Raw genomic sequence first — 26,696 nt, forward strand, 5'->3', positions numbered from 1 at the left:
TTACAGGCCCCTGGGAGTGGAGGTCCGAGGAGGGCAGGGCTCGGCTCTAACTCTGCTCGTAACACATTTAGACCAAAAGCGTCAAACTATCGACCTGTGCTCCTGAGTACAGTCAGATTAAAATGTAACTAGGAAATATTTAACAAAATAAATAAAAATACAATACAACACAGATAATATAAATTTGTGATTTTCTAAGTTGGTATGCCGCTGGCAGGGATCCCCTTCTATTTGATTTTCAACATCACTGATTTATATCAATCGTCTAAGTGATACTGACTAAATACAATTTTTAAGAAAAATGGTCACATGTGGTAACCATGTGGGAGTGTAGCTAGGTGTTCTGGATTTGGTTTTAGGATACGTGAAGTTAAATAAACCCAGTCTCAGATACTTTAATTCAACAATCAGCCAACCAGTTAGTCAGCCATGGAGCACTCATGAAGCATTTAATGTGCGGCAGGCACTGTACTGGACAGAAGGGGTACAAAACAAGGCAAAAAGCACAGTCCCTGCCCTCAGGGAGATGACCTGAAAATAACTAGGCACGTATGAGCTACAGAGAGAGTAGATAGAAGGTCATCATTTCAGATATCAGGGGAAGGCACAGGGCCTGGCACAGGCCTCCCAGAAGCAGGGCTTTGAGGTGAGTCTTGAAGGAAGCCAGGCAAACTAAGAGGGACACGTGAGGAGGCAGAGCATTCCGGGTCTGGAGGACAGGGAGGGAGGATGTCATTGAGGTACAAGTACTTAGCATAACAGGATGGTAAACTGCCCAGAGCCAGGTAAAATGTAAGAAAGTTAGTAAGGAGCTGGGTCATTGCAGCGTTCTGAACGTCAAGCATTTCTTAAGGGTTCACACTGGACAAGGCACTCTATTAGACATGGAGAAGAAAAAGACAAAAAATAAAAAAACTCAGAAAAACAGTCTCCTCAAGGAGCTTACATTTCAGTGGAAGATACAATACGTAAATAGATAAATAAGTCTAAAATAATGTGAAGCAGGACAGAGCACTAGGAACCAGAGGGTGGGGGATTAAGGAAGGCTTGCTGTAGGAGGTGGCACTGAGTTGAGCCTTGAAGGAATCTAAAGACTCTAATAAGTGGTAGTGCACTTCAGATTGTATTCAGTCGTGCCCAACTCTGGGTTTTCTTGGCAGAGGTGCTGGAGGGGTTTGCCATTTCCTTCTCCAGCCCGTTTTACAGATGAGTAAACTGGGGCAAACAAGGTTAGGTGACTTGCCCAGGGTCACACAGCTAGTGATCATCTGAGGCCAGATTTGAACTCAGGAAGACAAGTGTTCCTGACTCCAAGCCCAATGCTCTGTGTACTGTGGGGCCACCTAGCTGCCCCCATCTTGGGCTTAGGGAAGCTACAATGGGATTTCTGCTGCTGTGTGACCATGGGCAAGCCCCTTATCTAAAGTCTCACTTACCAGCTGAGCAATCCCAGGTAGTCCACTGACTTCTCAGAACCTCGGGATACTTTCCCAGTTTGCTTTACTTACTGGCTTATCGTAGGGGTGTTTACAAACCTTAAAGCACTATATGAATATGGGTTATTTTTGTTTGCCCAAGCTATTTCTACCACCTGCAATATCCTCTTCTTGCCTATCTAAATCCTACCTGTTCTTGGCGGTTTAACTTGATCCCCACCTCCTGCAAGAAGCCTCCTGGGACCGCTAAGCAACCATCCCTCCCTTCTAACGCTCCCTTACTGTCTGTGCCACTTACAATGTATTACTTTGCGACATCTCTTGTATTGTTGTTGTGCGGTCAATATTTGTGTGTTTGGGTCTTATTTCCTCAGCTAGTCCACAAATGTAGCAAGACAGCTTGGTATACAGAAAGAAGGCTGCACTTGGACTCAGGAGACACGGATTCAAATTCTGCCTCTGACGCTTCATGGCTTGGTGACCACAGACAGGTCACTTACCGTTTCTTGGACTCGGTTTCCTCCCTTGTAGAACGCTCATGCTAATGTTCACACTAGCCACCTCACAGACTTCTTTTTAAGTCAGCACACACATGTGGTTTCTTGCAAAAACTGTGTCTTATTCATCTTTGTGCTCCCTCAGCACTGTGTGTGTAGCAGGTACTCAATAAACGATTCTTAAGTGAATGAATGAACTAAGGAACTAATGAACGCGGGAAACAACCGCAATTGTGTGACTACTGATTTAGCCCAGTGAACACATCTGTGGGCACTTGGATGAGGCAATTCTTCCAGATGGAGTTCTAAATTTCTAGTACATCACATCTCTCCAGTGAATTTTTCCACCAGTTTTGTAGGAAACCGAAATCAAATGTTTCATGTAGAAGCAAGTCCCCTGTACCCCACCCCCACACAAACACATAATCCACAGCGCTGACACCCTAGTTGCTTAAGTAAAAATTTCCATCTGGCAGCACAGATGGTTTCGAAGTCTCTCCGCCTATAACATCTCAAGCAATTTTCCTGTCATGCTCAACAAGCCTGGGGGAGTTCAAGGATAAAAACATCCCTCAAGAGGGCTGGGCTTTTCTTGGGGAAATTGAGACTCCTAAGTGACCAAGCTCCAAAAGGAGCCTTCACTCCACCTCCCAGCAAGTTTATAGATGAAGTGGAAACCAGCAAGGACTTCAAAATCATAGAATGCTAGAACTGAAAGGTACCTTTGTAAACAGAATGGTAAGAGTTGGAAGAGACCTTAAAAACAGACCACAGAATGCTAGAGCCGGAAGAAAATGGGGAACATAGAACACAGTATGATAGAACTGCAAGGGGATTTAGAACAAAGAACATAGAACAGAATAGCTGCAAGGCAATTTGGAACAAAGAATATAATGTTGCTGCAAAGAGATTTGGAACACAGAATGGTAGAGACTGAAGAGAATTTAGTTACACAGAACATAGAATATTAGAAATGGAAAGAACTGCAGAGGTCATTTGGTCTAAACCCTCTCCCCATTTCAAATTCATTCCAGGCAAATCCTTACTATTCAACCTAGAAGGATTGCATTTTCAGTTCTTAAAAGGGGCCATTCCAGAATAAGACACTACACCTGGTTAGAAACAGGTTGCAATTCACCAGTTCTCTGCCCATCCCTCTCTCCAAGAATTGGCCAGGATAGGGTTACACATTAATTACCTTTCACTGAACAAGCTTTACAGTGCAGAGTACATAATTACCTCCCCCAAATTAAACTGTAAAAATAACTTTTTTTTTACCCTACATTTTCCCAGAAAAGGACTTGGATCACTACTCACCCAAGGCAGCTCATCTTTACTTCCTGCTCGTGCCAGATATCTCCATTCTGGTACAAAACTACCACTGGGCACTGTGGCTACCCCCCGGGGGGGTACAGGGCAGCAGAAGGCTAAACCCCAACCATGCAGGGTCCCCTGGTGCCAGGAAAGCCAATAGATTGGGAGATGCTAGCAAATCAGTATCTGTTAGGAGCTGATGACTGCATAAATGGGTGGAAATCCACATGTGAAGGAGAAGGGGGAGAAAAAGGGGAAAAGCCCCAGTGTCTATGGAAGCAAAAGACACATCAGGCAGAGAGCTCAGGGTCTGCGCCGAGTCCAGGAGATGTATTGCAAACAAATACCTTGCAATGACTGTTAAATCACGAGGAGAATTTCGAGGGGGGAAAAGTGAAGAGAGACCATCAAAGGAAGAAAGTCAAGCTGTGGCAACAGCAGGATCCTAATAAATAGAGCTAGGGCAGTAGAAAGATCCAATCAGGCAGCTGTTCCTGGTAGCAGCTAAAGTGAGCATTTATCTGCTGCATGCTCCGCAAACAACAAATGCCCATACAGAAAGCTCGGGCAGGGTGCCTGCCAGCATCATTGCAGGAGGGGTGCAGCATTAGCAGAATGGAGTTGGGCCAGAGGAAATAAAGACATTCTAGGGGAACTAGATGAAGAATGAGTGGTATTAATAGCAACCCAAAGATCCATCCAGCTTTAAAGTTTAGGATGCAGGCATTTCTTGTGGTGCAAACCTATTTTAGAGTTGGAGAAACTGAGGTATAGAGAGATTAAATGACTTGCCCATAGATAGTAACATAGCTACAACGTAGGGGAGGTTTGGAGCCTGATCTGACAGCTCTTTCAACTGAGTGATGGCCTGAAAAGCAAGCAGATGCTGTTAGTAGCCCTAATGAGGGCAGCAGCCTTTCCCTGACTCCCAGGCTTCCTATAGTTAGCTGGTAAAAGCAGGGACTGTCAGAGCTTCTGAGAAGGTGTTTATTATAGATTGGCCTATCATGTTTAGTTGCAGAGCTGACTATCGTGAAGGAAAAGAAGGCAAGAAAGGGATTTCTTTGTATATGAAAAGCTCAGCTCTAGGTCTCTAGTGTCCCTAGCTGTCTTTCCCTATGTGTAAGTGCTCCCCAGTGTTCTGTGTATCGCTGGAAAAGTCATATGTGTCTGAATGGTAACAATGGTACATTTCAGCTGCGTCCTTCATCACACCCATTCCTTCCCTCTACTTTGGGGTATACCTGGGTCAGCAACTGCTCTGGGAGTTGTAGAGACTATGGGACTCTGACGCATGCTGCCTCAAAAATATTCGTCATCACAAATAGCAATACTATTTCATATTTGGATAATGCATTATGGTTTGCAAAGGGTTTTCTTTCACAAGGTATCCGTGCCCAGTGTGAGCCGAGGAGGGACCGAGATGGCAGGGATGTGGAAATGAAATTGCCTCAAGCTGATTCTTTGCGGACTTTGGTGTTGTTGAGACAAGTGGTTTGTTCTGTGTATGGAGCTCCTGGTGAGGAAAGCTCTCACTGTCAGCAGAGAGAAGCCATTGTTCTGCCACTCAGACTCTGCAAAGGCAGAGGGCTGGAAGGGAGGGGATGTCTATGGACATGGAAACTTGCACATAGCGGCAGACCTTTTCTTTGAAGCCTGAACATCGGACTTTGACAGGTGCTCTTTTAATTATAATGATGGCTGAGCAATAGCCTAAAAGCAACAGCTGCTGTCAGTAGCCCTAATGAGGGCACCAGCCTTTCCCCCACCCAGATACTGCACACAGGTAGACGATAAAAACCAGGAGGGCCTGAGCTTCTGGGTGTTTTGTTTATGTTGTTGGGGTTTTTTTCTTTTTCTTTTTTCTCTTAAAAAAAAACTTTGTTATATGGGATAAATCTCCGTGAGAATAGGGAGGTACAGAGAGGGGAAACTTGGGTAACATAAGGGGCTATCTCCAGTTGTCCTGTTCTGTCTCTGGCCACTGGACCCAGATGGCTCCAAAGAAGAAAGTGAGGCTGGTGACTTTGCACAGACCTCCCTCACTTAAATCCAATTCACTTGCAAGTCATGGCATCATCTTCTTCATGTCATGGTCCTCTTTGAAAACAAAGGACAAACCACAACCATAGGTGATAAATTACCAAAGGCAATGCTTAGAATCTCAGAGCAATCTGGGGGTTTTTTCTCCTGAATTGACTCACTTTCAGGGGCCTTTGCAAGAAACTCACCCCACTCCTTTTGTGGGGCATGGCTTTTGTTTTATCAGAGCCTTGCAGGTCAAAACACAGCTGCCTGGGAAAGGGGAAAAAGGAAAATAAAAATGCTCGCTCTTTGCTCCCTTCGCAGCCTGGGGTCCTTACCAGCTCACTATTTTATTTCTAGGGGTACCTAGTTTCTGGTTTTTTTTCTCAGGTTTGGAACCCTGCACTGGTGCAATACTTGCTCTTCCCCATCCCCAGCCAACCCTGCCCTAACAGTACTAAAGTAGGATTTCTGAGCCCCCAAGCTAACTCAAGCAAGACGTCTCTGGAAAGGAGGCTCTCTCTCTCTCCCTCTCTCTCTCTCTCTCTCTCTCTCTCTCTCTCTCTCTCTCTCTCTCTCTCTCTCTCTCTCTCTCTCTCCCCCCTACTCTATTTGTAAACATTAACTAAGTTCAGATACAAAATACAGCTTTGAATTTCTGTTGATCAACAGTTTTATCTTATTTACTAGCCTAAGAAACAAACATTTAGAATAGAAGTTGATGCTTAGCAAGCACAGTAAAATAGGGGGGTTAAAGTGAATAAATAACCCACAACATATTCCAATCTCTCTGGAAAGGTGCAAAGGTGTAGCACTCGTTTCCCTCCCTGGCCCCAGGCTGGAACTTCAGAACAGGTTTCACAGATGAGATAGTCTGAGCCTGAATTATCTTCACAGCTCTGCTCAGGACTGGCAACCTCATGTCCATTCTCCAAGGCCCCAAATTTGTGTCTCTCACTCTCTCTTTGCTTCCCATTCTTCTCTCCCATCCACAAACCTCTTCCCCAGGCAGGGTCAGTGGCATTCTGGGTAACGTCCCCTCAGGTCAAATCCAAAACTTCAGAGGAGGATTAAGGAATGGTCCTGTGGTCTAGAAAAGTCCCCCTACTAAGGCAGCTCTGTATCTTCTTTGCAATTTATAATTTTAAAGAGTTTCCTGGAGCCCTGAGACATGGTGACTTGTCAGAGACAGAATCTGAACTCAGCTCTCTCTGGCTTTAGGCCAGTTCTCCATCCACCACATAGAAGAATCCATGCCAGGAGGCCTCCTTGCTGCCCACGACATTCCCAGATTAAAATGTAATTGGGAAACATTTAATAGAATATAGATAATGTTAGTATGTGGTTTTCTGAGTCAATATGCAACCCACAGGGCCACCAGTAGGGTTTAGTGGTCCCTGTTTTTATTTGGGTTTGACAGCACTATTCTTCACCATGTTGTCTCTCATAAAACTTAGGAAACAGTGGGGAAAAGACTGTCAGCCAATAGATACCCACCCCTCTTTTGCCTTACTGGATGGCTAGGCCTATTGCAGAGTTCAAAAAGCAGGTTACAACCCCTTTTTTTCGTAGTCAGAAGAAGTTACGCTTTGGCCTTTGGATGGGTTAATGGCAGGTCTTTTTGATCAACCAATAAGCATTTATTAAGCACCTACTATACAGTATGCTCCAGTCACTTCTGGGTGCTAGGGCTTATGTTCTATTGGGGAAACAAATGTACATTTACAAGTATATACAAAATGAAGACAAGGTAATTTGGTGGGGGGAGGCAGTAGCGGCCAGGGAGGCTTAGGAAAGACCCAAGGTAAAAGGAGGTGCTTAGGCTAAGAGTTGAAGGTATCTGGGGATCCGAAGTTGCAGCAGGGAGGAGAGACTGCATTTCAGAAATGAACCCTAGTGAGCATGGTGCCTGCAGTACACCTGCCCTCATTCTCACAGGGCTGATGATGCTCAGGCATGCCAATCCCCAGAAACCACCAGAACAGGAAGGACAATACATATATTATTTCATTTGATTCACACAGAGCCGCTGGGAAGGAAGCACGGTAAATACTGGAATTCAGAGGTGAAACAACTTGGGGTGGGGGGATACATGGGTATGTGTGTGGGGTAAGTGTGCATTGTATATGTGTGTGGAGGTGGGGCTGAAGTAAAGTCAAATATGACTGAGATGTAAAAACGAAAGGCAACAACAAAACGTTAATCATGAGAAGAAAAGAAAGTGTGTAGGACTCCCCTCTTCTACCACTTCTGTCCCAATTAAATATTTTACTATATCCATGCTATTTTCCCCTTTCAGTCTTGTTATCATGGCGGGCAGCTGCTATCTGGACCAGAGTGATTTTTAAATTCTTTGATTTCAAAAGTGGGGCAAGCTCGTTACTGCCGGCCTTGACTCACCTCCCACGCACTCAGATGTTCCCCCCAAAATTTATCTTACAGATCATATACTTAGAGCCAGAAGGGACCTTAGATCCATTTAGTCCAAATCCACTATTTTACAGATGAGAAAACTAAGGCTCAGAGAGATCAAGGGACTTGTCCAGGGTCACACAGCCAATAAGTATCTGAGGCAGAATTTGAACCAGGGCTTCCTGACTTCAAGTCCATCGCTCTAACCACCATGCATCTTGTGTGTGTATGTAAATGTGTATATAAGTGTGTATATGTGTATGTATGAGATAACAAAGGTTGGCCACACACACATGTGTATATATACACACATATGTATACATACACATAAATGAATACGTGTAGCCAGCCTTTCCTACATACATGCTGTCTCTCCGAGCTGGACTGCAAGCTCCTCGAGGGCAGCGGTTTCATTCTGGCCTTTGTGTCTCTGGTACCTAGCACACAGTAGGCGCTTAATAAACGCTTGTTGATGGATCAAACGTTGTTCCCCAGTCCAGTAACTGGGTCTTGCTCCAGACAGTGCAATTCCCGTCGCGGACAAAGGTCATGAGCTTTCCCACTGCTACCCCACTAGTCCCATCAGCACCGAGTCCCACAATACCTCAGTCAGAACCATAGAGGATTCTCATCTGTAACCCTGGCTCATCCCGCCGGTGGCAAGGCCACAGGGAACGGGCCATTACAGCACAGGGCCTGAACTGTCACAACTGGAAGGGTCCTCGGTGTTCTGTTCAAGGCCTCCCACAATCTGGGGCTACCCTGCTTTCCAACTTTGACTCTCACCACTGACTGTGACCAGACATGGACTATGCACCCTCCCCAACCAAACCATATGACTTTGTTCAAAGGGCTCCTCGTGTCTGAAATACTCTCCCTACCTACGATCTGCATCTTTTCAAATCCCACGCGTTCTTTGAGACCCAATGCTATTAAAAACACCTCACACGGCATTAGGCTAAAAATCCTTGTTCTCTCTAGTGTACTTATGCACCATTTGTACTGCTGTTATTTCTATATGGGCCATAATACCCCACCAAGTTTCCCCTCCCAGATCTGCTTCTGACTTTCTGGACTTTTCCACCAAATCTCAGCTGCCATCTTACCCTGGAACTTCCTTAGGTGGCTGGGGTCTCCTCAGCCTGGACCGTCCATGCGCCCCTTCAACTTTCTAACCTTTGAACATCCCCCCCTCCAACCATTCTGGCCCTTTTCTCTCATTGGTGAGTTCCTCTGAGAGCCTCCATCTTGGAGAGGCCAGCAAACATTCATTCTCCTCTTGTCTTTGCTTCTGACTTTTTGGATTTCAATACCATGCTCCCCAAAGAAGGTATCATCCCCATCTCTCTCTCTCTGTCTCCCTCCCTCCCTCCGTCCCTCTCTCTCTCTCTTTCTCTCACATCTTTTTGTGTATTATCTTTTCCAATTGGAATGTAAGGTCCTTGGCACAGGGACTGCCTTCCTTTTGCTCGTGTTTGTATCCCCAGCATTTAGCACATAGTGTACGTTTATATCTCCAGTATACCTGGCACACAGTAAGTGATCAATAAGTGCTTGTTACCTTGCCTTGGCTTTAAGGTTCATTGGGGTAGGGACATTTATTTAATATTTTTATTTCCCCTCCTCTCCAAATCCCAGTTCTCTACATTAATGAATCAAAGCTCTGGACCCCTACCCCCAAATCCTCCCTCGGTTCCCTCCATAGACCTCTTCACACAGTGAGCAACTAATAAATATTTACTGAAGCAGAACACTGAATCTTAGAGCTATTTAATAAGTAGAGAAATGGAGGCCCGAAGGTAGAAACTGAATTGCTCTACCAGAACCTGACTCCTAACCTCTACTCCAAAATATACTTCCTCCTTACAGAAGTGGGGAAAAAAGTATATTTTTTAAAGTGAGGGTTATGAAAGCATGTCAAAAAATTAAAGTGCTTTTTATGAATACAAATTAGAATTATTAGTCATAACACATTTCTAGATACCCAGAATCGAATCCTCCTGGATTGTAGGAGAAAGTAACCTTGTATTTTGTCTATGCTACTATCCCACCCACTCTGCTTTGAACTGCCAAGGTACCTGATGTTGTCAATGAGCATCTGATGATCCTCACTGGTGAGAATCATGGAGAGAGCATAAGCTAAATAGTCCACCTTCCGCTCTGAAGCGTACTGCTTTAAAACAGCAAACACTTTTTCCTTCAACTCTGGCTGATCCCCAAGGATTTCATCCACCTGAAAAAAATAATGTGAATAAACTTAAGAACAAGAAAATCTCTTAGCCTCTCCCATCTCCCTTTTCGGCCACCTTGTATTTAGTGTGCATGTATAATATCTATGTGTGTATATATATATATGTGTGTGTGTGTATATATATATATATATATACACATATATATGTGTGTGTGTGTATATATATGTATGTGTACATATATGTGCATATGTGTGTATATACCTATACATATACATTATATATATACACACACACACACACATGCATACAAATTTGATGGCCAAGGAAGAGAATTATGGTATGGAAAGTCACAAAGACAGGGAGTGGAACAATAACGTAGACCACTGGTAAGTCCATTCCAGAGGCAATGAGGGGACTAATTTTATGACAGTTGTTAGAGCAAGAAATAGAGGAGAGTGGAAAGATGTGGGTATAGGGTAGAAAATGGTTGAGGTGAAGTTGAGAACTCATGTTCCTGGGAGGACAAAGCCAATTGTCAGAACCTCACAGGCTTGGTTCCTGGTGGTCCATTTTGGAGGGAGAAACGAGGCAGATAATGAACAAAACAAGATAAATTCATACTGCTATAAAATCCAATTTTTAAATTTTCCAAAGTGAAAAACAGGAGAGATAATAAATTGTAAAATTCAGTAAAAAGACACAGTCTAGAACCCTACTACATTATTTTATTTTATAACAAGTCCTCCATGTTGGAGAACACATGGATATTCTCTACCCCTGTGGACCATGTGGAGACTTGAGCACACAGAGATATCCTCTGCCTGCTTCTAGCTACTCAGTGTTGAATTGAGTGTTCCCCCATGACCCCAACGCATTCCCCACCATTGATGAGGTTGGGTGCCCCACCTTAGAGATGATGGTGGGTCTCTCTAGAGAAGACAAGATGTGATTCTGGTCAAGAGGTGGATGAAGGAAAGATCTTTCTAAAGTCCCACATGATGGTAGGGCAAGGGCCTCCTAAGCCCCATGGAGTTTGCTCCTGGATGCCCTGCCCCTCCTTTTGGACTTCCTTGTCTCTAGCATTCACCTCATGGATACTGAAAGGTCATGGAAGGCCTGCGAATGCCTGTGACACGGGCAGCATTTATCAAAGACGTTGCAGCTGCAGGAACAGTAGTGGGATTGGGATTACAACAAGGGAAGAATCAGTATCAGAGAGGGAAGCCTTCAAAAAAAATTTGTGCTTGGTATTTGAACAGACAATGTTCAGTGGAGCTGAAATGTGAACTGGCTCATTAGCAGCTTTGCAAAAAAACTGTGTATGTACCAATGAGACTTGAATACTACTAGCCTCCCAGATGATTGTACTAGTCCTGACTAGTCACTGGAGTGCGTTCTAATCATTCAAGGATCCTTTATTGCTTTCCTGTGTGGGAATAAATTACCTGTTCCCTACCCGATCCACATTTGTACAATGGGTGCCCTTTTACTCACCCCTTCCTGAGGAAAATCCTTAGACTTTGAGCCCATAACTATTTTGAGTGGGATGGTGAAGACCTCTCATAAAATCTAAACCTCAGCCTTTCTGTAAATTGAGTGGGATAAATAAAAGTGAGGACTTTTCAGCATGGCTCAGGGCTTCTGATTGACAGCTAGGCCTAAGTTTCGAGTTACTAAAAATCACCTGACCTGTAGGACCTGTAGGAATCCAAAACTTAGAGCAGCCTGACCCCCCCTCAGCATGAGCCTCTGCCAAATAAGGATGAAAGTGTTCTTAAGAGTTGGTATTGGCTAAATTAGCGTTTCCTTGTTCCTTGTACCTGGGGTAGATTTCCGCTAGATTGTGAGCCTCAACTCCACCAATGAGAGCAAAGCCCAGTTAGGGTATATAGCTGCTCTGACCTCTGGGTGCCGCCTCTCCCTACCAATTCCCGCGGGCTTGTGATAAAATTCCTTTCTACCTTCTACTTTGAGAAGCCTCTGAGTTTAATTTTGGGTGGAGCTGCTGTCCCACACAATTTCTCTAATTCTGATTCTATGGATAGTGACTTTCCTCAGAGTAGCCAAGGTGGGGGTAAGGGAACAACAATGGGGGAACTGGAGAGGCTATTTCACCATTGAGATATCAGGTAACCCCAGAGCAATGAATCCCAGGGCAAGCCAAGATGGCAATAGGGGAGGTCACTGGCCCAGCAGTGCCTAGCTAGCCATTGTGCTAGGTTATTTTAGTGATTTTAGTTTAAATGTGAGCTCGTACATCATAAAAAAGGGAAAAGGACCCACACGTGCAGAAATATTTATAGCAGCTCTTTCTGTGGTGGCAAAGAATTGGAAACTGAGGGGATGCCCATGAATTAGGGAATGGCAGAACAACGTATATGAATGTAATGTGATACAATTGTTCCATAAGAAATGAAGAGGAGGTGGATTTCAGAAAAACCTGGACTTACATAAACTGATGCTGAGTGAAGAGAGTAGAACCAGGAGAACATTGTACACAGTGACAGCCACACTGTGTGATGATCAACTGTGATAGACTTCACTCTTCTCAGCAATGCAATGATCTAAGACAATTCCAAAAGATTCATGATGGAAGATGCTATCCACACCCAGAGACAGAGCTATGGAGTCCGAATGCGATCGAAACATATTATTTTCTCTTGTTTTCCTTTCTCATGTTTTTTTTCCCTTTTGTTCTGATTTTCTTTCACAATGTGACTAATGTAGAAATATGCTTAATATGATTGTACATGTATAGCTTATATCAGATTGCATGCTGTCTTGGAGAGGGGGGAGGGAAGGGAGGGAGGGAGAAATTTTAGAACTTAAAATCCTATAAAAGTGAATGTTGAAAACTAAAAATAAATTAATTTTAAAAAATAAATGTGAGTTCATAGTTGTGAGTACAAAGGGGACTGAGCAGAAAAATCTCTGATCGGTTTGATACGCTTACACGAATGAAACTTAGGAGGCATCTGAAGGGTAACACACCATGGAGAACATAGACATGTGTGCTGACATTTTGTTAAGGTCACACAAACCACTTCTGACTAGTTTTCAGTGACTGGAATGAGATGATTGGTTGTCTGACTTGAGATTCAAAAGGTTGGACTCTTGTCATGGCTGCAGCCCCTTCCTAACAACCTATGAAAGACAGCAACAGCCCACTCTTGGCTTCTTTTTAAAGTCTGCTTTCTGTCTTCTACTTGTTTACATAGACCAGGATTCAACAAAGTGGGCTTAGTCCTGGAGGAGGAAATCCAGTGCCTATATATACCGTCTGCTAGACCCTGCCCTGTCCTCGGAATGACTGCCTTGGGGCAGTAAGCACTTGGGAGTCCTAAGAATGGACTTTCCCAACACAAGACATGGTGGGCCAGCTAGGGCAATAATATAGAGAGGGGCCTGATGTGTTCATGTACAGGACCCAAGGGGATAATTCATGGGAAATCTTTATGAACCATGTAACCTTCTGCGTAGAGGAATAGGGATGCTGAGTTCCTAGACAATGTAATCCAGCACTACAGCCTGAGAACGAAAATTTTCTGCAAAGTACAAGTTTTTTGGATTACCTCATGAGTCACCTAAATTTGAAAATTTAGACACTGGACCTTCTAGAGAAAGAAACAAAAAGTCCTGCTACACACTTCTCTGGTCAGATATGCTCATCAGATAGGTGAGACAGAGTACTAGGCCTGGAGTCAGGAAGGCCTGAGTTTAAACCTGGCCTCAGACACTTAGCTAGTTGTGTAACCTATGTGACAAAATGAGGACAAAGGAAAGGAAGAATTTTAAAGATAAATAACCCACTGGAACTCACATTTGCTTTTTTAAATTAATTAATTTATTTTTAGTTTTCAACATTCACTTCTATAGGATTTTAAGTTCTAAAATTTTCCCCCTCTCTCCTTTTCCCCCACCCCAAGACAGCATGCAATCTGATATAGGCTATACATGTACAATCATACCCACTGGAAGAATTTTAAAGGTAAATAACCCACTTAATGTGTGCCTGCCTCAGTTTCTTCAACTGTAAGATGGGGATAATGATAGCAGCTACTTGCCATGGTTGTTATGAGGATCAAATGAGACATTTATAAATCACTTAGCACACTGCCTGGCACATGCAGGGACTTAATAAAGACTTATTCCCTTCCTCTTCTCTTCTTCTCACCCAAAAAGAGTGGCATATGGCAGGCTTGAGGAGGCTGCTAAACATCAAAGAAAAGTGTAAAATGTATAATCAAACTTATCACATTGCTTGCCTTCTCACTGGATAGAGAAGGAGCAAGAGGGAAGGAGAGAATTTGGAACTCAAAACTTTTTTAAATGAATGTTAAATTTTTGAAAAATGTAATTAGAAAATATTTAACTAAATACATAAAATACAATTTTAAAAAAAGATATAATCAAACAGATGTAGGACCAGAAAAGGAAATAGGTTGCTCACGTAGCAACCAACTGTTAAGGGATAACTAGTGGGCGGCTCACATATTCTATTGGTAGCCAAACAATGTTAAAAAACCTAAAGGAAGACATGGGCACCTTGACTGCTCGGAGGAGTAAGAGAAATAGGAGGATAAGACTCACAGAGGATAGAGAAGTGAGAATAAATTGTAATGAGCCATAGTAAAAGGAAAACCAAAGCTAATGAGATCACAGATCCATTAAAGCAAGTGAACTTAAAATGATGTGATGCTGAACAGTAGGGCAGCTAACAAAAATAAATCCCAGCTATAAACATTACGATTTCCCAGAACAAAAGCTTTAGAATGGGAAAAAAGGCATATATTAGACTCGTGGCGCTAAAGAAAGTCAGCAGACCTAAATTTAGGCCTTGGCTCTAGTATTTATGGGCTGTATATTCTGTTAATCCTTTGAATGTCAATTTCCTCGTCTGTCAAATAGGGGCGAGCATACTTACACTACCTCGCTCATAGAAGTGTTCTGAATAGAGTGTGCTCAATAAACAATAAAGGATTATACAAATGCGAGCCAGTGTTCTTTCCTTGGTAATGAACAGAGAGAGCCTGGTATAGGAAAGTAATTGTGGGTAATTAGGGAATAGTGATCACAACACAATTAAATCCCACATTGTGATGAGAGAGGGAAAACCAAAAGAAACATGTTCAAGGGTTATTCAGTTTTAGACAAAATGAGGTCACAGGAAAGGAAGAATTTTAAATGTGAATAACCCACTGGAAGCCTGGAAACTATATTAAAACAATAAAGGCACTCGGCATGTGCATTTGTGTGTGCATGTGGGATGCATTTTTTTAAAGCAAGGACAAAAATGATTACACAGCTAACTGGAATAACAGAGTAGAGTACCAGACGAGATGTTACTGTGTGTCCTCAGACAAATCACTTAATCTCCATGGTTCTTAGTTTTTTACCCATCAAAAGGGAGTAACGATTCCTTAAAAACCTTACAAGGGTGCTAAGAGGATTCAATGAAAAGATCTCTGTGAAAGCTCATTAAAACTCAGGAAATGCTATAAAAATGCTATAAAAATCATTGGTTATCTTTTGTGTCCAGACAGTCCCCTAACTTCTGAGTGGATTGCATTCCCAAAAGGAATTCAGAACATATTTCCTACAAAAGCAATGTTATCATTGGCAGTTAGGTGCCCAAGCCAAACCATTCAAGTTTATTGTACCCAAAGTGTAAAGTATAGAACTCAGTGCATCCTTTCCACTATTCCTACCTACTACCATTTAGAAGGCTGTATCTTTGAAGAAATGCATTGCAGTAGTTCTCCTGTGCAACTTGACTATTGTGAAAATATGTTTAGTGTGAAGGTATATGTAGAGCCTATATCGGATTATATGCTGTCTTGGGTGGGGAGGGGGAAAGACAGGGAGAGGGAGAAAATTTGAAACTCAAAAACTTGAGGAACTGAATATTGTAAACTAAAACTAAATAAATTAATTTTAAAAAAAAGAAGAAACGCATTCCAGGATTCAACTCTAGATTCTAGGAATACATCTTGCCTTTCATGGGGAAGCGCCCTTCCAAGTGAGACCAGGAGGAGGGATCCCATGAGTAGGGAAGAACAGATACTACCAGGAACTTGTAGACTTGGGACTAGAATGGGAGGCAGTGGAGGGGAATGGGAGAGGGAGAAAAGTCTCTTTCCTCTTACACAAGAATATGGATAATCAGATTTTATTTGTCTTGGTTCAAATATAGACAAAGGAATTTGAGAAAAGTGTCTAAAGGCCATAGGACCACAGAACTGAAAAGACCCTCATGTTTCCATCTAGCAGAACACTGACTTGATCTAAGCTTCAGTCTTTTGCTTAAAAAGTGTGACCAAGTGGGACAATCAGAGTGACTGTCAAGAACAACTGTATATTTCTCAAACTGGGCTTCCTAGAAGTTTCATCATTTGCAATTTTTTACTTTCTAGAGGACTAAGAAAGTTCACCGGCAGAGGCTCTCTTCTTTCATTTTCACCCTTGCAAATTCATTGCTTTGAAATCAAAGTAAGGAACAGTCTGAATTCCTATGAGAATGGGGGTGGCTGAGACATACATTACATAAGTAAGGGGGAAAAAATAGTTCTTGCCCCCTGGTGCGTGCTCCACTTTATCACCAGAGGTGCCTTTAACCCACATCCAGATCACAAGGTACCCATCAATAGAAAGTCGTCACATGACCGGTATTGAATTTTCTATTAAGTGTCAGCTGCTTCAAGGTTATAAAACTGGAACAGAGAGAGATGACCGGCTATAAAACGCCCGTGTGGGGTTCGCTGAAGGTCCTTTGATTTTTCTCATTTCACTGGTGGGAGCTGAATCACCAAAAGCTTTTATACGAATTTAAAGATTCCACAATCCCCCAATCTGTTTAAATCCTGAACCTTCCCTCCCAGCAAACAGGGAATCCAGAGGCTGTTTAGTCCACTCTGTACCTAAAGCATGTATCTCTTCTTCTTCTTTTTATTTTATTTTTAATTTATGGAGTAAAACAAACATTTCCATTACATAATATAATAGAAAGATGATTGCACATGAAATTGCAAATCTATTGCGTACAAGTTGCCATTTCTTTTAAATATATAGTGAAGTTATCATGTAAATTTCTTTTTCTTTTTTTTCTTCCCCTCTCTCCTTGCAGAAATGGCTACCGTTAGACAACATCCCATCCCCAGTGAATGTTCAACCAGCCTCCGGTTAAAGAGGAAGTGTTCCTTTTCTCCACCTCACCCCGACGCGTGGCACATTCCATTTGGGATCACCTCTAATAATGTTCAACCATGTCCGACTCTTAGTGACCCCCTTTGGGGTTTTCTTGGCAAAGATACTGGAGTGGTTCACCATTTCCTTCTCCAGCTCATTTTACAGAGGAGGAAACTGAGGCAAGCAGGGTGAAGTGACTTGCCCAGAGTCACACAGCTAAATAAATGTCTGAGGCCACATCTGAACTCAGGAAGAGGAGTCTTCCTGACTCCAGGCCTGGTGATCTATCCACTGCACCACCTAGCTGCCCACCCTCTAATGATAATAACAGCCAGCAGCTGGTATGTATAGGGCACTTTAAGGTTTGCAAAGCACTTTACACAGACTATCTCCTTTGATCCTTACAACAACCCTGTGAACTCGGCTACTATTGTCTGCATTTGACAGATTCCTCACCTGTGGCAAACACGTTCAATCGAGGAAATTGTCCAAGATCCCTCAGCTAGTAAGTGCCTGGGGCTGGGCTTCCACACCCAAAGGCCAACCCTCACTGCATCGTCGTCCTCATAATGAATCACCTTTGATTTCCTGGAACTGGGATGAAGGAGAGAAAATCGAATTCCTCATCCGTATGACGGCCCTTCAGATATCTGAGAGCTGAGATCGTGGGCCCCCTCCTCAGACTTCCAGTGAACATTCATTGTTCCTTCGACTGATCCTGGTCCTATTTGAAGGCAAGCCACATCATTTCTGTAGGGACACTGAGGTTTTCTACTGGCCAAAGTATAACACTAAAGCAGCCAGACTTTGATGCTGACATCTGTCGGTGAAGAACTCTCACTCGCCCCTTAGTTTACCTTTTGTTCTAGCTCAAATTGGATTCTAGGAACATCCATGAATTTTTATCCCTAAATTAGACAGTTACCTGGTAATTGAAAGCTTGGATCTCCATTCAAAAACTGGGGTCAAAAAGAAAAGACCTGACCTTAACCTCGGGTGACCATATTGGGTCTCTGTTCACTAGGTTTGGTGGACACGAGTCAAGCGCTATCTGCCTAGCCCTCGCGGGGCTAAATTCTCACCACTGTACCCTAGAAGACTGAAGCTTCAACGTTTTGGCCATTCCTCAAGGTATGATCTCAAAAGACAAGGGCTGGGATCAACGCCCAACGGAAACCACACACTCCCAGAGCACAATAAAACTGACACCAAGAAAGCTCAGTAGAATAATGTGCCTAGCAAGGGCCCTGAAGCCAGTGAACAGCAGACCCAAGGAGCCCAGCAGAGACTCGAGGTGACAACACAAGGCCATTGGAAGTGTAAGTCACTTTGGGACCTTCACATGTATACTGAAGGCATCAGTCCCTCATGCTTGACCCCTGTGCATCCCCAATGTTCCTACCGATGGTATGTAAATTTATGAAAGAGTATGCCATGTATATGTATGTACATGTGTATATATATATATATATATATATATATATATATGTATGTATGTATGTGCATATATGGGGGAATGTTTTATTGTCATTTTCCTTACTAGGCCATTTCATTAAATTCCTTTGCTCTGAACTAATTATGTCTTCTGGCTGACTCCATAAGAAAAGGTGACCCATTGGTAGGGGCTCATGAGCTGTCACTCTGAGTGGATGTGGACCCACCAAGTATTTTGAACACTGAACCTGAAATTCTTGGAAGCTCCATAAAAGGAGAGGGGGACTCAGGTGCTACACCTATCAAGCAAATGAACTTTCAACCAGAAAAAGAAACCTTTTTCTTTCATCCCCATCATGCAGGGCCTTCTTGGGCCACATAGCTTCTATTTTAAACCCCAAGAAATAGACTCCTTCCCATCCTAACTCTCCCCGGGCACCGAGAAGGGCTCAAGTCACAGTGTATTGTTTTCATATGATTCTAGCTCTTCTGAACCATTGGGTTAATTTTTTAAATCATTCAGCTCCTTTTCTGAGTGCCACATGTCAAGAAGCTCAGCTCTGTTATAACTCTAAGAAGCCCTGCAATTTCATCTTCAAACTCCCACTCACAAGAACATACATGGAGTACCTGAACAGGGAAGGAAACAAAAAAATGTATTTTGGTAAAGCAACCAACAAATCAGGAAGTGTTTCTATGTCCCATATGACTCCCCGAATCAAGGACCATAACCAGCCCACCGCTCTTTAAAAGAACCTGTCCTTGATGTAGCTTTTTCACAGCTCTTTCAATCCTGCTCATTCACTGAAGCACCAGAGAGGTTGGATTACATTCTGACTGCCAGCTCTACTTTCTTTCCAGTTCTGGTTTTCACCTCCATGACAACAGATTGATTGTTTAGCTTGGTCATATACCCAGTACTAGCACCGGCCATCCTACCCATTACCCATCCTTTCCTAATCTATAACATGAGGGCATTGAACTTGACTCCCTTTTTTGTCCCATCCAACTCTCAAACTATAATGAAAAATATAAAAATATGGACATCATATCTTCCCCTAAGAGATTTTATGTTCGTTGAGGACAGAAACTTTATCTGAGTTCATAATTATATCCCAAGCCTAAGAGGAGGTCTTGCACATATTTGGCACTTAATGAATGTTTGCTGAATTGAATTAGTTAGGTGCAGGGGTGTGCAAGTAAAGGTTGAACAACCAGCTTTCCAAATACGCAAGACGCTTTTAAGTTTGATCTGCAGTAACGTTTTCTCTATCATTTTCTTAAGTCTAGACAATAAACAAAACAACAAATCAAGCTAGGATCTGTAGCAGTGGCTCATTTCTGAGGTGCAAAATGCTCACACTGAAAACTTAGCAATATAGTCCCAGACTGTTCCAGTTGGTTCCAGCACGCCCTGGTTAGGAGTGAGTTAATACAGCAGAGCTAGTGATTTTGAACAACATTTCAGAGAGCTGTTGATGGTTCGCATTTCTGCTTTTGAAAAGTATCTCCTTTGACCACTCCACTATTAGTAAATAGCTAAAATCACTGGTGGTGATGGCAGAGACGTGAGGACCCTTCTCCATGAGGGTTACTCCCCTAGATGGTTACTTAAGGGGAAGGGCTAGAAGCAGGGCCAGTGGTCTGGGGGAGATGCTTCTATTCTTGGGTCTGTTGGACAAAGGTGATGATGGAGAGCATTCCACTTGGGGGATGGTCTGAGCAAAGGTACAAAGAATGGGAGATAGAATGTTACTGCCAGTTTGGGTGGCCTGGAACCAATCTGTGAAAGACTTTAAATGCCAGAGAGGGTTTGCCTTTTTTTCTAGAGGCAACAGGAAACAATTGAAAATTCTTGACCACAAAAGTGAAGTGGTCAGATCTGTACTTTAGGAAGATTGTTTTGGCAGCTCTCTGGACGATGGACTGGAAAGGGAAAAGACTGAAAGCAGGAGGGCTAATCAAAAGTGTTCTGCAATGGTCCAAGCATGAGGTGATGAGGGCTTGAATGAAATTAGTGGCTGTCTGAGTAAAGCTAAGGAAATGAATGAGAGAGATGTTGAGGAGAAATCACCAAGAGCTGACAACAGCTTAGGTTTGTGGAGTGAGGGACAGGGAAAAGGCAGGGGTGGTGCTGAGGCTGTGAATCTTGGCCAGTGGAAGGCCAGTGGTATACCTGACATAAATTGGGAACTTGGAGGGGTAGGTTGGAAGGAAAAAGCAGTTAGTTTTCTTTGTGATATATTTAGTTTAAGAACCTCATAGAACCTCAATTTTCTCAACTATAATAGGAATGATTATGCCTCCTATTACTTTCCTGTGCTGCTTTGAGAATCAAATGAGAAGATGCCTGTGAAAGTACATTAAAACTCTCCAAAGGACTTTAGTGGTATCAACCAAATAACAAGAAAGCATTAAGTTTCTACCATGTGCCAGACACTGTGCTGGTGCCAAGACTCCAAAGACAGATATGAGACCTTGTGGTCCAGGAGCACTGCTCTGCTTCTGAGAAGTTTAACTATTTGACCATTAATGGTGTTCTTCCTTGTAGAATTACAAAGCACGAGTCCTAGGCTTTCCTCAGGACGTATAGAAGTTCTTCACGTACCATCTTTTGTCAATGCTGGTCTCAAGCTTAACCACCAAAATGATGCTTACGCATCAATCCAAAGTGAGATCCAAAGCAGGAAGGGCAGAAGAAATATTAGGCTCAACCCCTCAGGAAGAGAATTACAGTTGAGAACAGCAGCAGCATATTTACTTAGTATTCAACTATTTGGATTTGAATATATCACCACCCCTTTTGGGGAGGAGGGTGATAAACGCTTTCAACCAACAACAAATAGGAACAAAACAAAACAAAAAAATCAGTGGCAGATTCTACAAATTGTGGCTATGGTTATAAACCAAAGAATGAATCTTTACATATACAAAAGATGGAGAGGATTTTTGGTTCTCCTGGTAAGTTATTTGAGGTCAAAGACTGTTTCTCTGTCTGCATCTCTAGCACTTAGCAAAGAAGTGCCTGGTCCATATCAGGTGATGAATAAATGCTTTCTTACTTGCTTACACATTGGTATTTTAAGTCACACCCGTATACATAGCAATTAAGCACTGTCACTGGCTTCATAGCATCATAGATTCAGAGATGGAAAGGACCTTAGAGACTATATAATACAATTTCCCTCATTCTAGAGATGTGGGGCCCAAAGAAGGTAAATGATTTAACCAAGGTCACATAAGTAGTAGGTGACAGAGGAAGAATTTGAATGTAGATCACCAACCCCAAATCCAGCACTCTTTCAATCATACCACAGATGCCTTGCACCTCTGGATTAAAAAACCATATCTTCAACCCCCACCCCTATTCTGCTCCCTTCTGTATGTGGCCTTACCTATCAGAATGGAAGCACTTTGAGGGCAAGGGCTGATTTTCTTTTTTACTTGTATTTGTATTCCCATTGCATAATACCTGGCACATAGCGAGTGCTTAGTAAATATGTGCTTCGTCCCTCCCTTCCATTCTCCATTCTCTCCTTCCTTCTTTCTTTCCTTTCTTTAAAGCATAAGTGGACAATGGTATAGTCAACAAAGAATGAAAGGGCTGTCCTGCAGCAGAGGGAGTCCGACTGACATCAGATAGTCTTTAGCAGACCCAGTCTATATGATTGTATGACTTTCTCCAGTGGTATTCAGCAGCCTGAAAGTTGAAGCAGAGAAGGCAATGGAAGAGTTTGAGCAGGTATGAGTACTGATTTGAAAATTAAATCATGAAATTATGAAATGGGAAGAGGCATGCCCAGTTTGTTGAGTACTTACTGGGAAAGACCAAGATGGCAGTGGGAAACAGGGGTGCAATCACATTTTGAATAGGTACAGAGGGTATCAAGACAAATGAAACAGGAAAAGGGATGGGAGGGGTGGGATGGAATGGTAAAGGGAGCCAGGTAGTGTGAGGAGGAAGAGGACAGGGAGGGAGAGAGGACAGACAATCACTCCGTATAACCATAGATTAGAATTGGGAGCACCAGGCAGCACGGACCTGATGTGGTAGAAGTATGCTGATGGGGTGTGTGTATGTGGGGGGGGGGAAGGTTGAGATCTCATTTTTATAGGCTTTTCTTTTTGGAAAACAGACTATTATCTGTGTCCTGACTCCAGGCATTTCCAGTGGCCGTCCCCCACACTTAGAATGGTATTCCTCCTCATCTCTTTCTCCTGACTTCCTTCAAAAGTCAGCTAAAATCTCCTGTTCTGCAAGAGGCCTTTGTTGATTCCCCCTTAGTTCTAGGGCCTTTCATCTGAGATTAGGTACAGTTTCTCCTGTATGTAACTTGTTTCCATATAGTGGTTGGCACGTTGTCTACCCGATAAGAATGCTAGCTTCTCGAGGGTGGAGACTGTGTTTGCCTTTCTTTATATCCTAAGTGCTTAGTGCAATGCCTGGCACATAGTAAGTCCTTAATAAATGCTTCTTGACTGATTGGTTTAAGATTTACAAGGTGCCACCTTCCCAATTTCCATATTAAGTATTGGAGACCACTTTGTAAAATGTACGCAAAAGCAAAATCACCGTCTCCTAATGGTTCAATATGAAAATTGTGTGCCTAGTCTCTAATAGGTCAGAATCTGCCTACTCCTTTGCAGGTTTTGATAGACAAATTGGAAATGCCAAGGACTAGAGTTGAAGCAGAGCCCTCACTTCACTGGTTAATAATTCTACTGAATCATCACTCACATATGGACAGAAGAGCACTTCTGCAGACTGCCTGTGAAATTCTCATATTGCCAGTGAAATCATTAGAAGGGAAAACTGAATGTTCTAACAATTTCATTATAACCAATGGTTAGTCTAGTCAATGATATAATTCTCTCAATTCAATCAAGTATCAGTCTGCCCAAGGGCAAAATTTCACTGAAGTCTATTGCAAACCGGCAAAGATATTCCCATTTAAAATCTATTAGCAGTGACTCTGTTTTGAAATGGCACAATAATCCACAAATCAAGCTTAACATGAAGCTTAAACTAATCTCTCCCCATCAGGCCGCCTGCAATCCTGAATTTCCCATTTCTGTTAATGGCATTGTGATCCTCCCCCTCCTTCACAATCCAAACAACCAAGTCATGCTTGACATCTCCCCTTCCCTCCTTACCCCATATTCAATTATTTGATTTTTCTTTAAATATATAGCTCAATAGAACCAGGAGAACGTTGTGCACAGTAACAGCAACATGGCAAAGATGGTCAACTGTGAAAGACTTAGCTACTTAGCAACTGTGAAAGACAATGATCCAAGACAATGCCAAAGGATCCATGACAAAAATACTAACCGCCTCCAGAAAGAGAGCTATGAACTCTTAATGCAAAGGGAAGCAGATTTTTTTTACTTTCTTTATTTTTATTGTTTTATTTTGCTTGCATTTTCTTTTGCAACATGGCTAATATGGAAATATATTTTGCATGACTTCACAGTCCTTGACCTCAGTTATATTCTATGTTCTAGTGGGGACAGACATATATGTATATATGTATTTATGGAAATACATATATAAATACAAAGTAAACAAAAGGTAATTTTTTGTAGAGGGGGAAGAACAAGTTAGTGTTCATACAGAAGATGGTGCTTGAACCGAACTCTGAAAGAAACTGAGGGTGCTAAGGAGGAGGAAGTACATTTCCAGGCATGGGGAGGTGAGGGAAGGGCAGTGCGAAGTCATAGAGTCCAAGTGGAGCATTGCATTCGACTAACTGTGAGAATGCAGAGTGTATGGATAGGAGTAACATATAATAAATAAGGCTGGGAAAGTAGCTTAAAGACAGGTTATACAGGACTTTAAATGCTAAAAATAGGTATTTGTATTTGATCTCAGAAATGATGGGGAGGCACTGGGGTGCATTAATTGAGCAAAGGACTGACACAGTCAGATATGTGCTTTTGAAAAAACCACTTGGAATTGTGTGAAGAACACACTGGAGAGGGGAGACACTTGAGGCAGGAAGACCAATTAAGATGATCCTGAAATAGTCCAGGAAGCAGGGTAGTGGCATGAGTACTGCACTTGCCTGGAGTCAAGCAATAAACATTTTTAAGTGCCTACTATGTGCTAAGCACTAGGGACACAAAAAGAGGCAAAAGACAGCCCCTGCCCTCAAGGAGCTTACAATTGAATGGGGTAGACATGCAAACATCCATATAAAGGATAAAAAGGAAATAATTCAAAATAAGGCAGGCACTGGAATTAAGAGGGGTTGGGGAAGGCATCCTGTAAAAGGTGGGATTTTAGTTGGGCCTTAAAGGAAGCCAAGAAAGTCAGTAGTTGGAGCAGGAGAGGAACAGCATTCCAGGCATGGCAGACAGCCAGAGAGAATGCTTGGAGCTGAAAGATGGAATGTCTTGTTTGTGGAATAGCCAGGAAGGCCAGTGTCACTGCATTGAAGAGTACATTTGGGAGTAAGGTGTAAGAAGACTAGAAAGGAAAAAGGGGATAAGTTATAAAGGGCTTTAAGCGCCAAACAGAACACCTTGTATTTGCTCCCAAAGGCAATAAGGAGTCATTGAAGTGTATTAGGTAGAGAGGTGACATGATCAGACTTTGTTGTAGGAAAATCAGTTTGGTGACTAAATGGAGAATGGACTGGAATGGGAAGGGCCTCGAGGCAGGCAGTCCCAACAGAAGGCTGTGGCAGTGACCTATGCATGAGGTAATGAGAGCCTGCACTAGAGCCGGAATGGTGTCAGAGAGGAAAAGGGGGCATATTCAGGAGATGTTGCAAAGATGAAATCAACAGGCCTTGGCAACAACTTGGATGTGGAGGGTGAGAAACTGAGGAAGCTAGGAGGAAGCCAGGTTGAGAGCCTGAGGCACTCGGAGGATGGTATTTTCCTCTACAGTAACAAGGAAAAGATAATGAGTTCTGGTTCTGGACGGAACATGTTTAAGATGGCTACTGGACATCTAGTTCAAGATGTCCAACAGGCAATTGGCGATGCCAAATGGGAAGTCAACGGAGAAACTCAGGGTAAGAAAGGTAGATGTGAGAATCATCAGCCTAGAAACGGTAACGAAATTGATGGGATCTGATAAGGTCACCCAGAGAAGTAGCATAGAAGGACCCAGGACAAAACTCAAAGGGACACCTAGTTAGAGGGCATGATCTGGGGGATCACTCCTTCAACTAGAAAAGTGGATTGCTATCTAAAATTACAGATGCCCTACCTTCCCTAGCAACAGTGCTCCTGACACGGACCTCACCTTTTTGTTGAACTCCTTGGCCTTGTGCCTCCTCTCCAGGTGCACGGCTTCAGGGCTCTGCACAAACTCTGGAATGCTGCTACCGCTGCTGCTGCTGCTGCTGCTACTGCTGCTTCGGTTATGTTTCCCCAGTTTTAGTAGCCCCAGGCCTAGTGCCTTCCCCTGGCAGGACTCAATCAGAAGAGTAGCCATTTCGTACTGTTTCACAGGGATGCCGTTAATCTCTAGAATGTAATCTTCAGCCTTAAGGCCAGCCTCTTCTGCGGGGGAGCCAGTGTTAATGTTCCCCACTTGCAGGGGGATGCCTCTCAACAGGGTAAAACCAAAGCTACCATCAGGACCAGGAGGAAGCTCAATCTGCTGGACCCGGGACACCACTCCAATGCTGGGAGGTACGTTCTCACACTGCTGAGCGAAGGTCACCAGGCTCTGGCAATTCAGGGAGGTTACTGGTTGGCCTTCAATCTCCAGGATCTGATCTCCAGGCTGGAGTCCAGCCAGACAGGCACTGCTTCCTTCTTCTACCTGGAGGATGTAGCATGGACCATTCCCTCCAATCCGAAAGCCAAACTCCTCAGGCCATCCTTGATTGGTCATTGGCATGATGGTAACTAGAAAGGGAAGATCACACAAAAGGTGGATGAGAAACCTTCACAGTACCTCAAGAATTTTATACAAGTCAACTCTCCCACCTCCCCAATACCCTCTTTAGTTTCTGACCAAATAACCATGGTCAAGCCAAGTTGGCTTATTCTAGAAAAGATACAAATTTGGAGTATCTAAGGCAGGGGTGTTCCTTAGGTTTACAGCGGGGCTTCTCTAGCTCTCTTCAAGGCTCACCTCAAATCCCACTTTCTGCAGGAGTTCTTTTGTGGACGTCTCCCTTCCCTCTCTCACATTTCCTCCTTCAGCTGGTGCTTTCCCTCTGACATTATTTTCCATCTGT

General features: G+C 43.1%; 1 protein-coding gene across 1 annotated transcript in view; it reads right to left on the bottom strand.

Moving 5' to 3' along the window:
- LOC118831698 (Grid2 interacting protein) overlaps positions 1-26,353 on the bottom strand; it is a 152,215-nt gene extending 125,862 nt beyond the window's left edge. The window contains 3 exon segments of the mRNA XM_036739121.1: positions 9,763-9,917; positions 25,751-25,807; positions 25,958-26,353. Coding sequence (XP_036595016.1) covers positions 9,763-9,917; positions 25,751-25,807; positions 25,958-26,353 — 608 coding nt within the window.
- Positions 26,354-26,696: the final 343 nt, after the last annotated feature.

The sequence above is a fragment of the Trichosurus vulpecula genome, chromosome 9 (assembly GCF_011100635.1).
Source record: "Trichosurus vulpecula isolate mTriVul1 chromosome 9, mTriVul1.pri, whole genome shotgun sequence".
In the NCBI taxonomy this organism is placed as follows: domain Eukaryota; kingdom Metazoa; phylum Chordata; class Mammalia; order Diprotodontia; family Phalangeridae; genus Trichosurus; species Trichosurus vulpecula.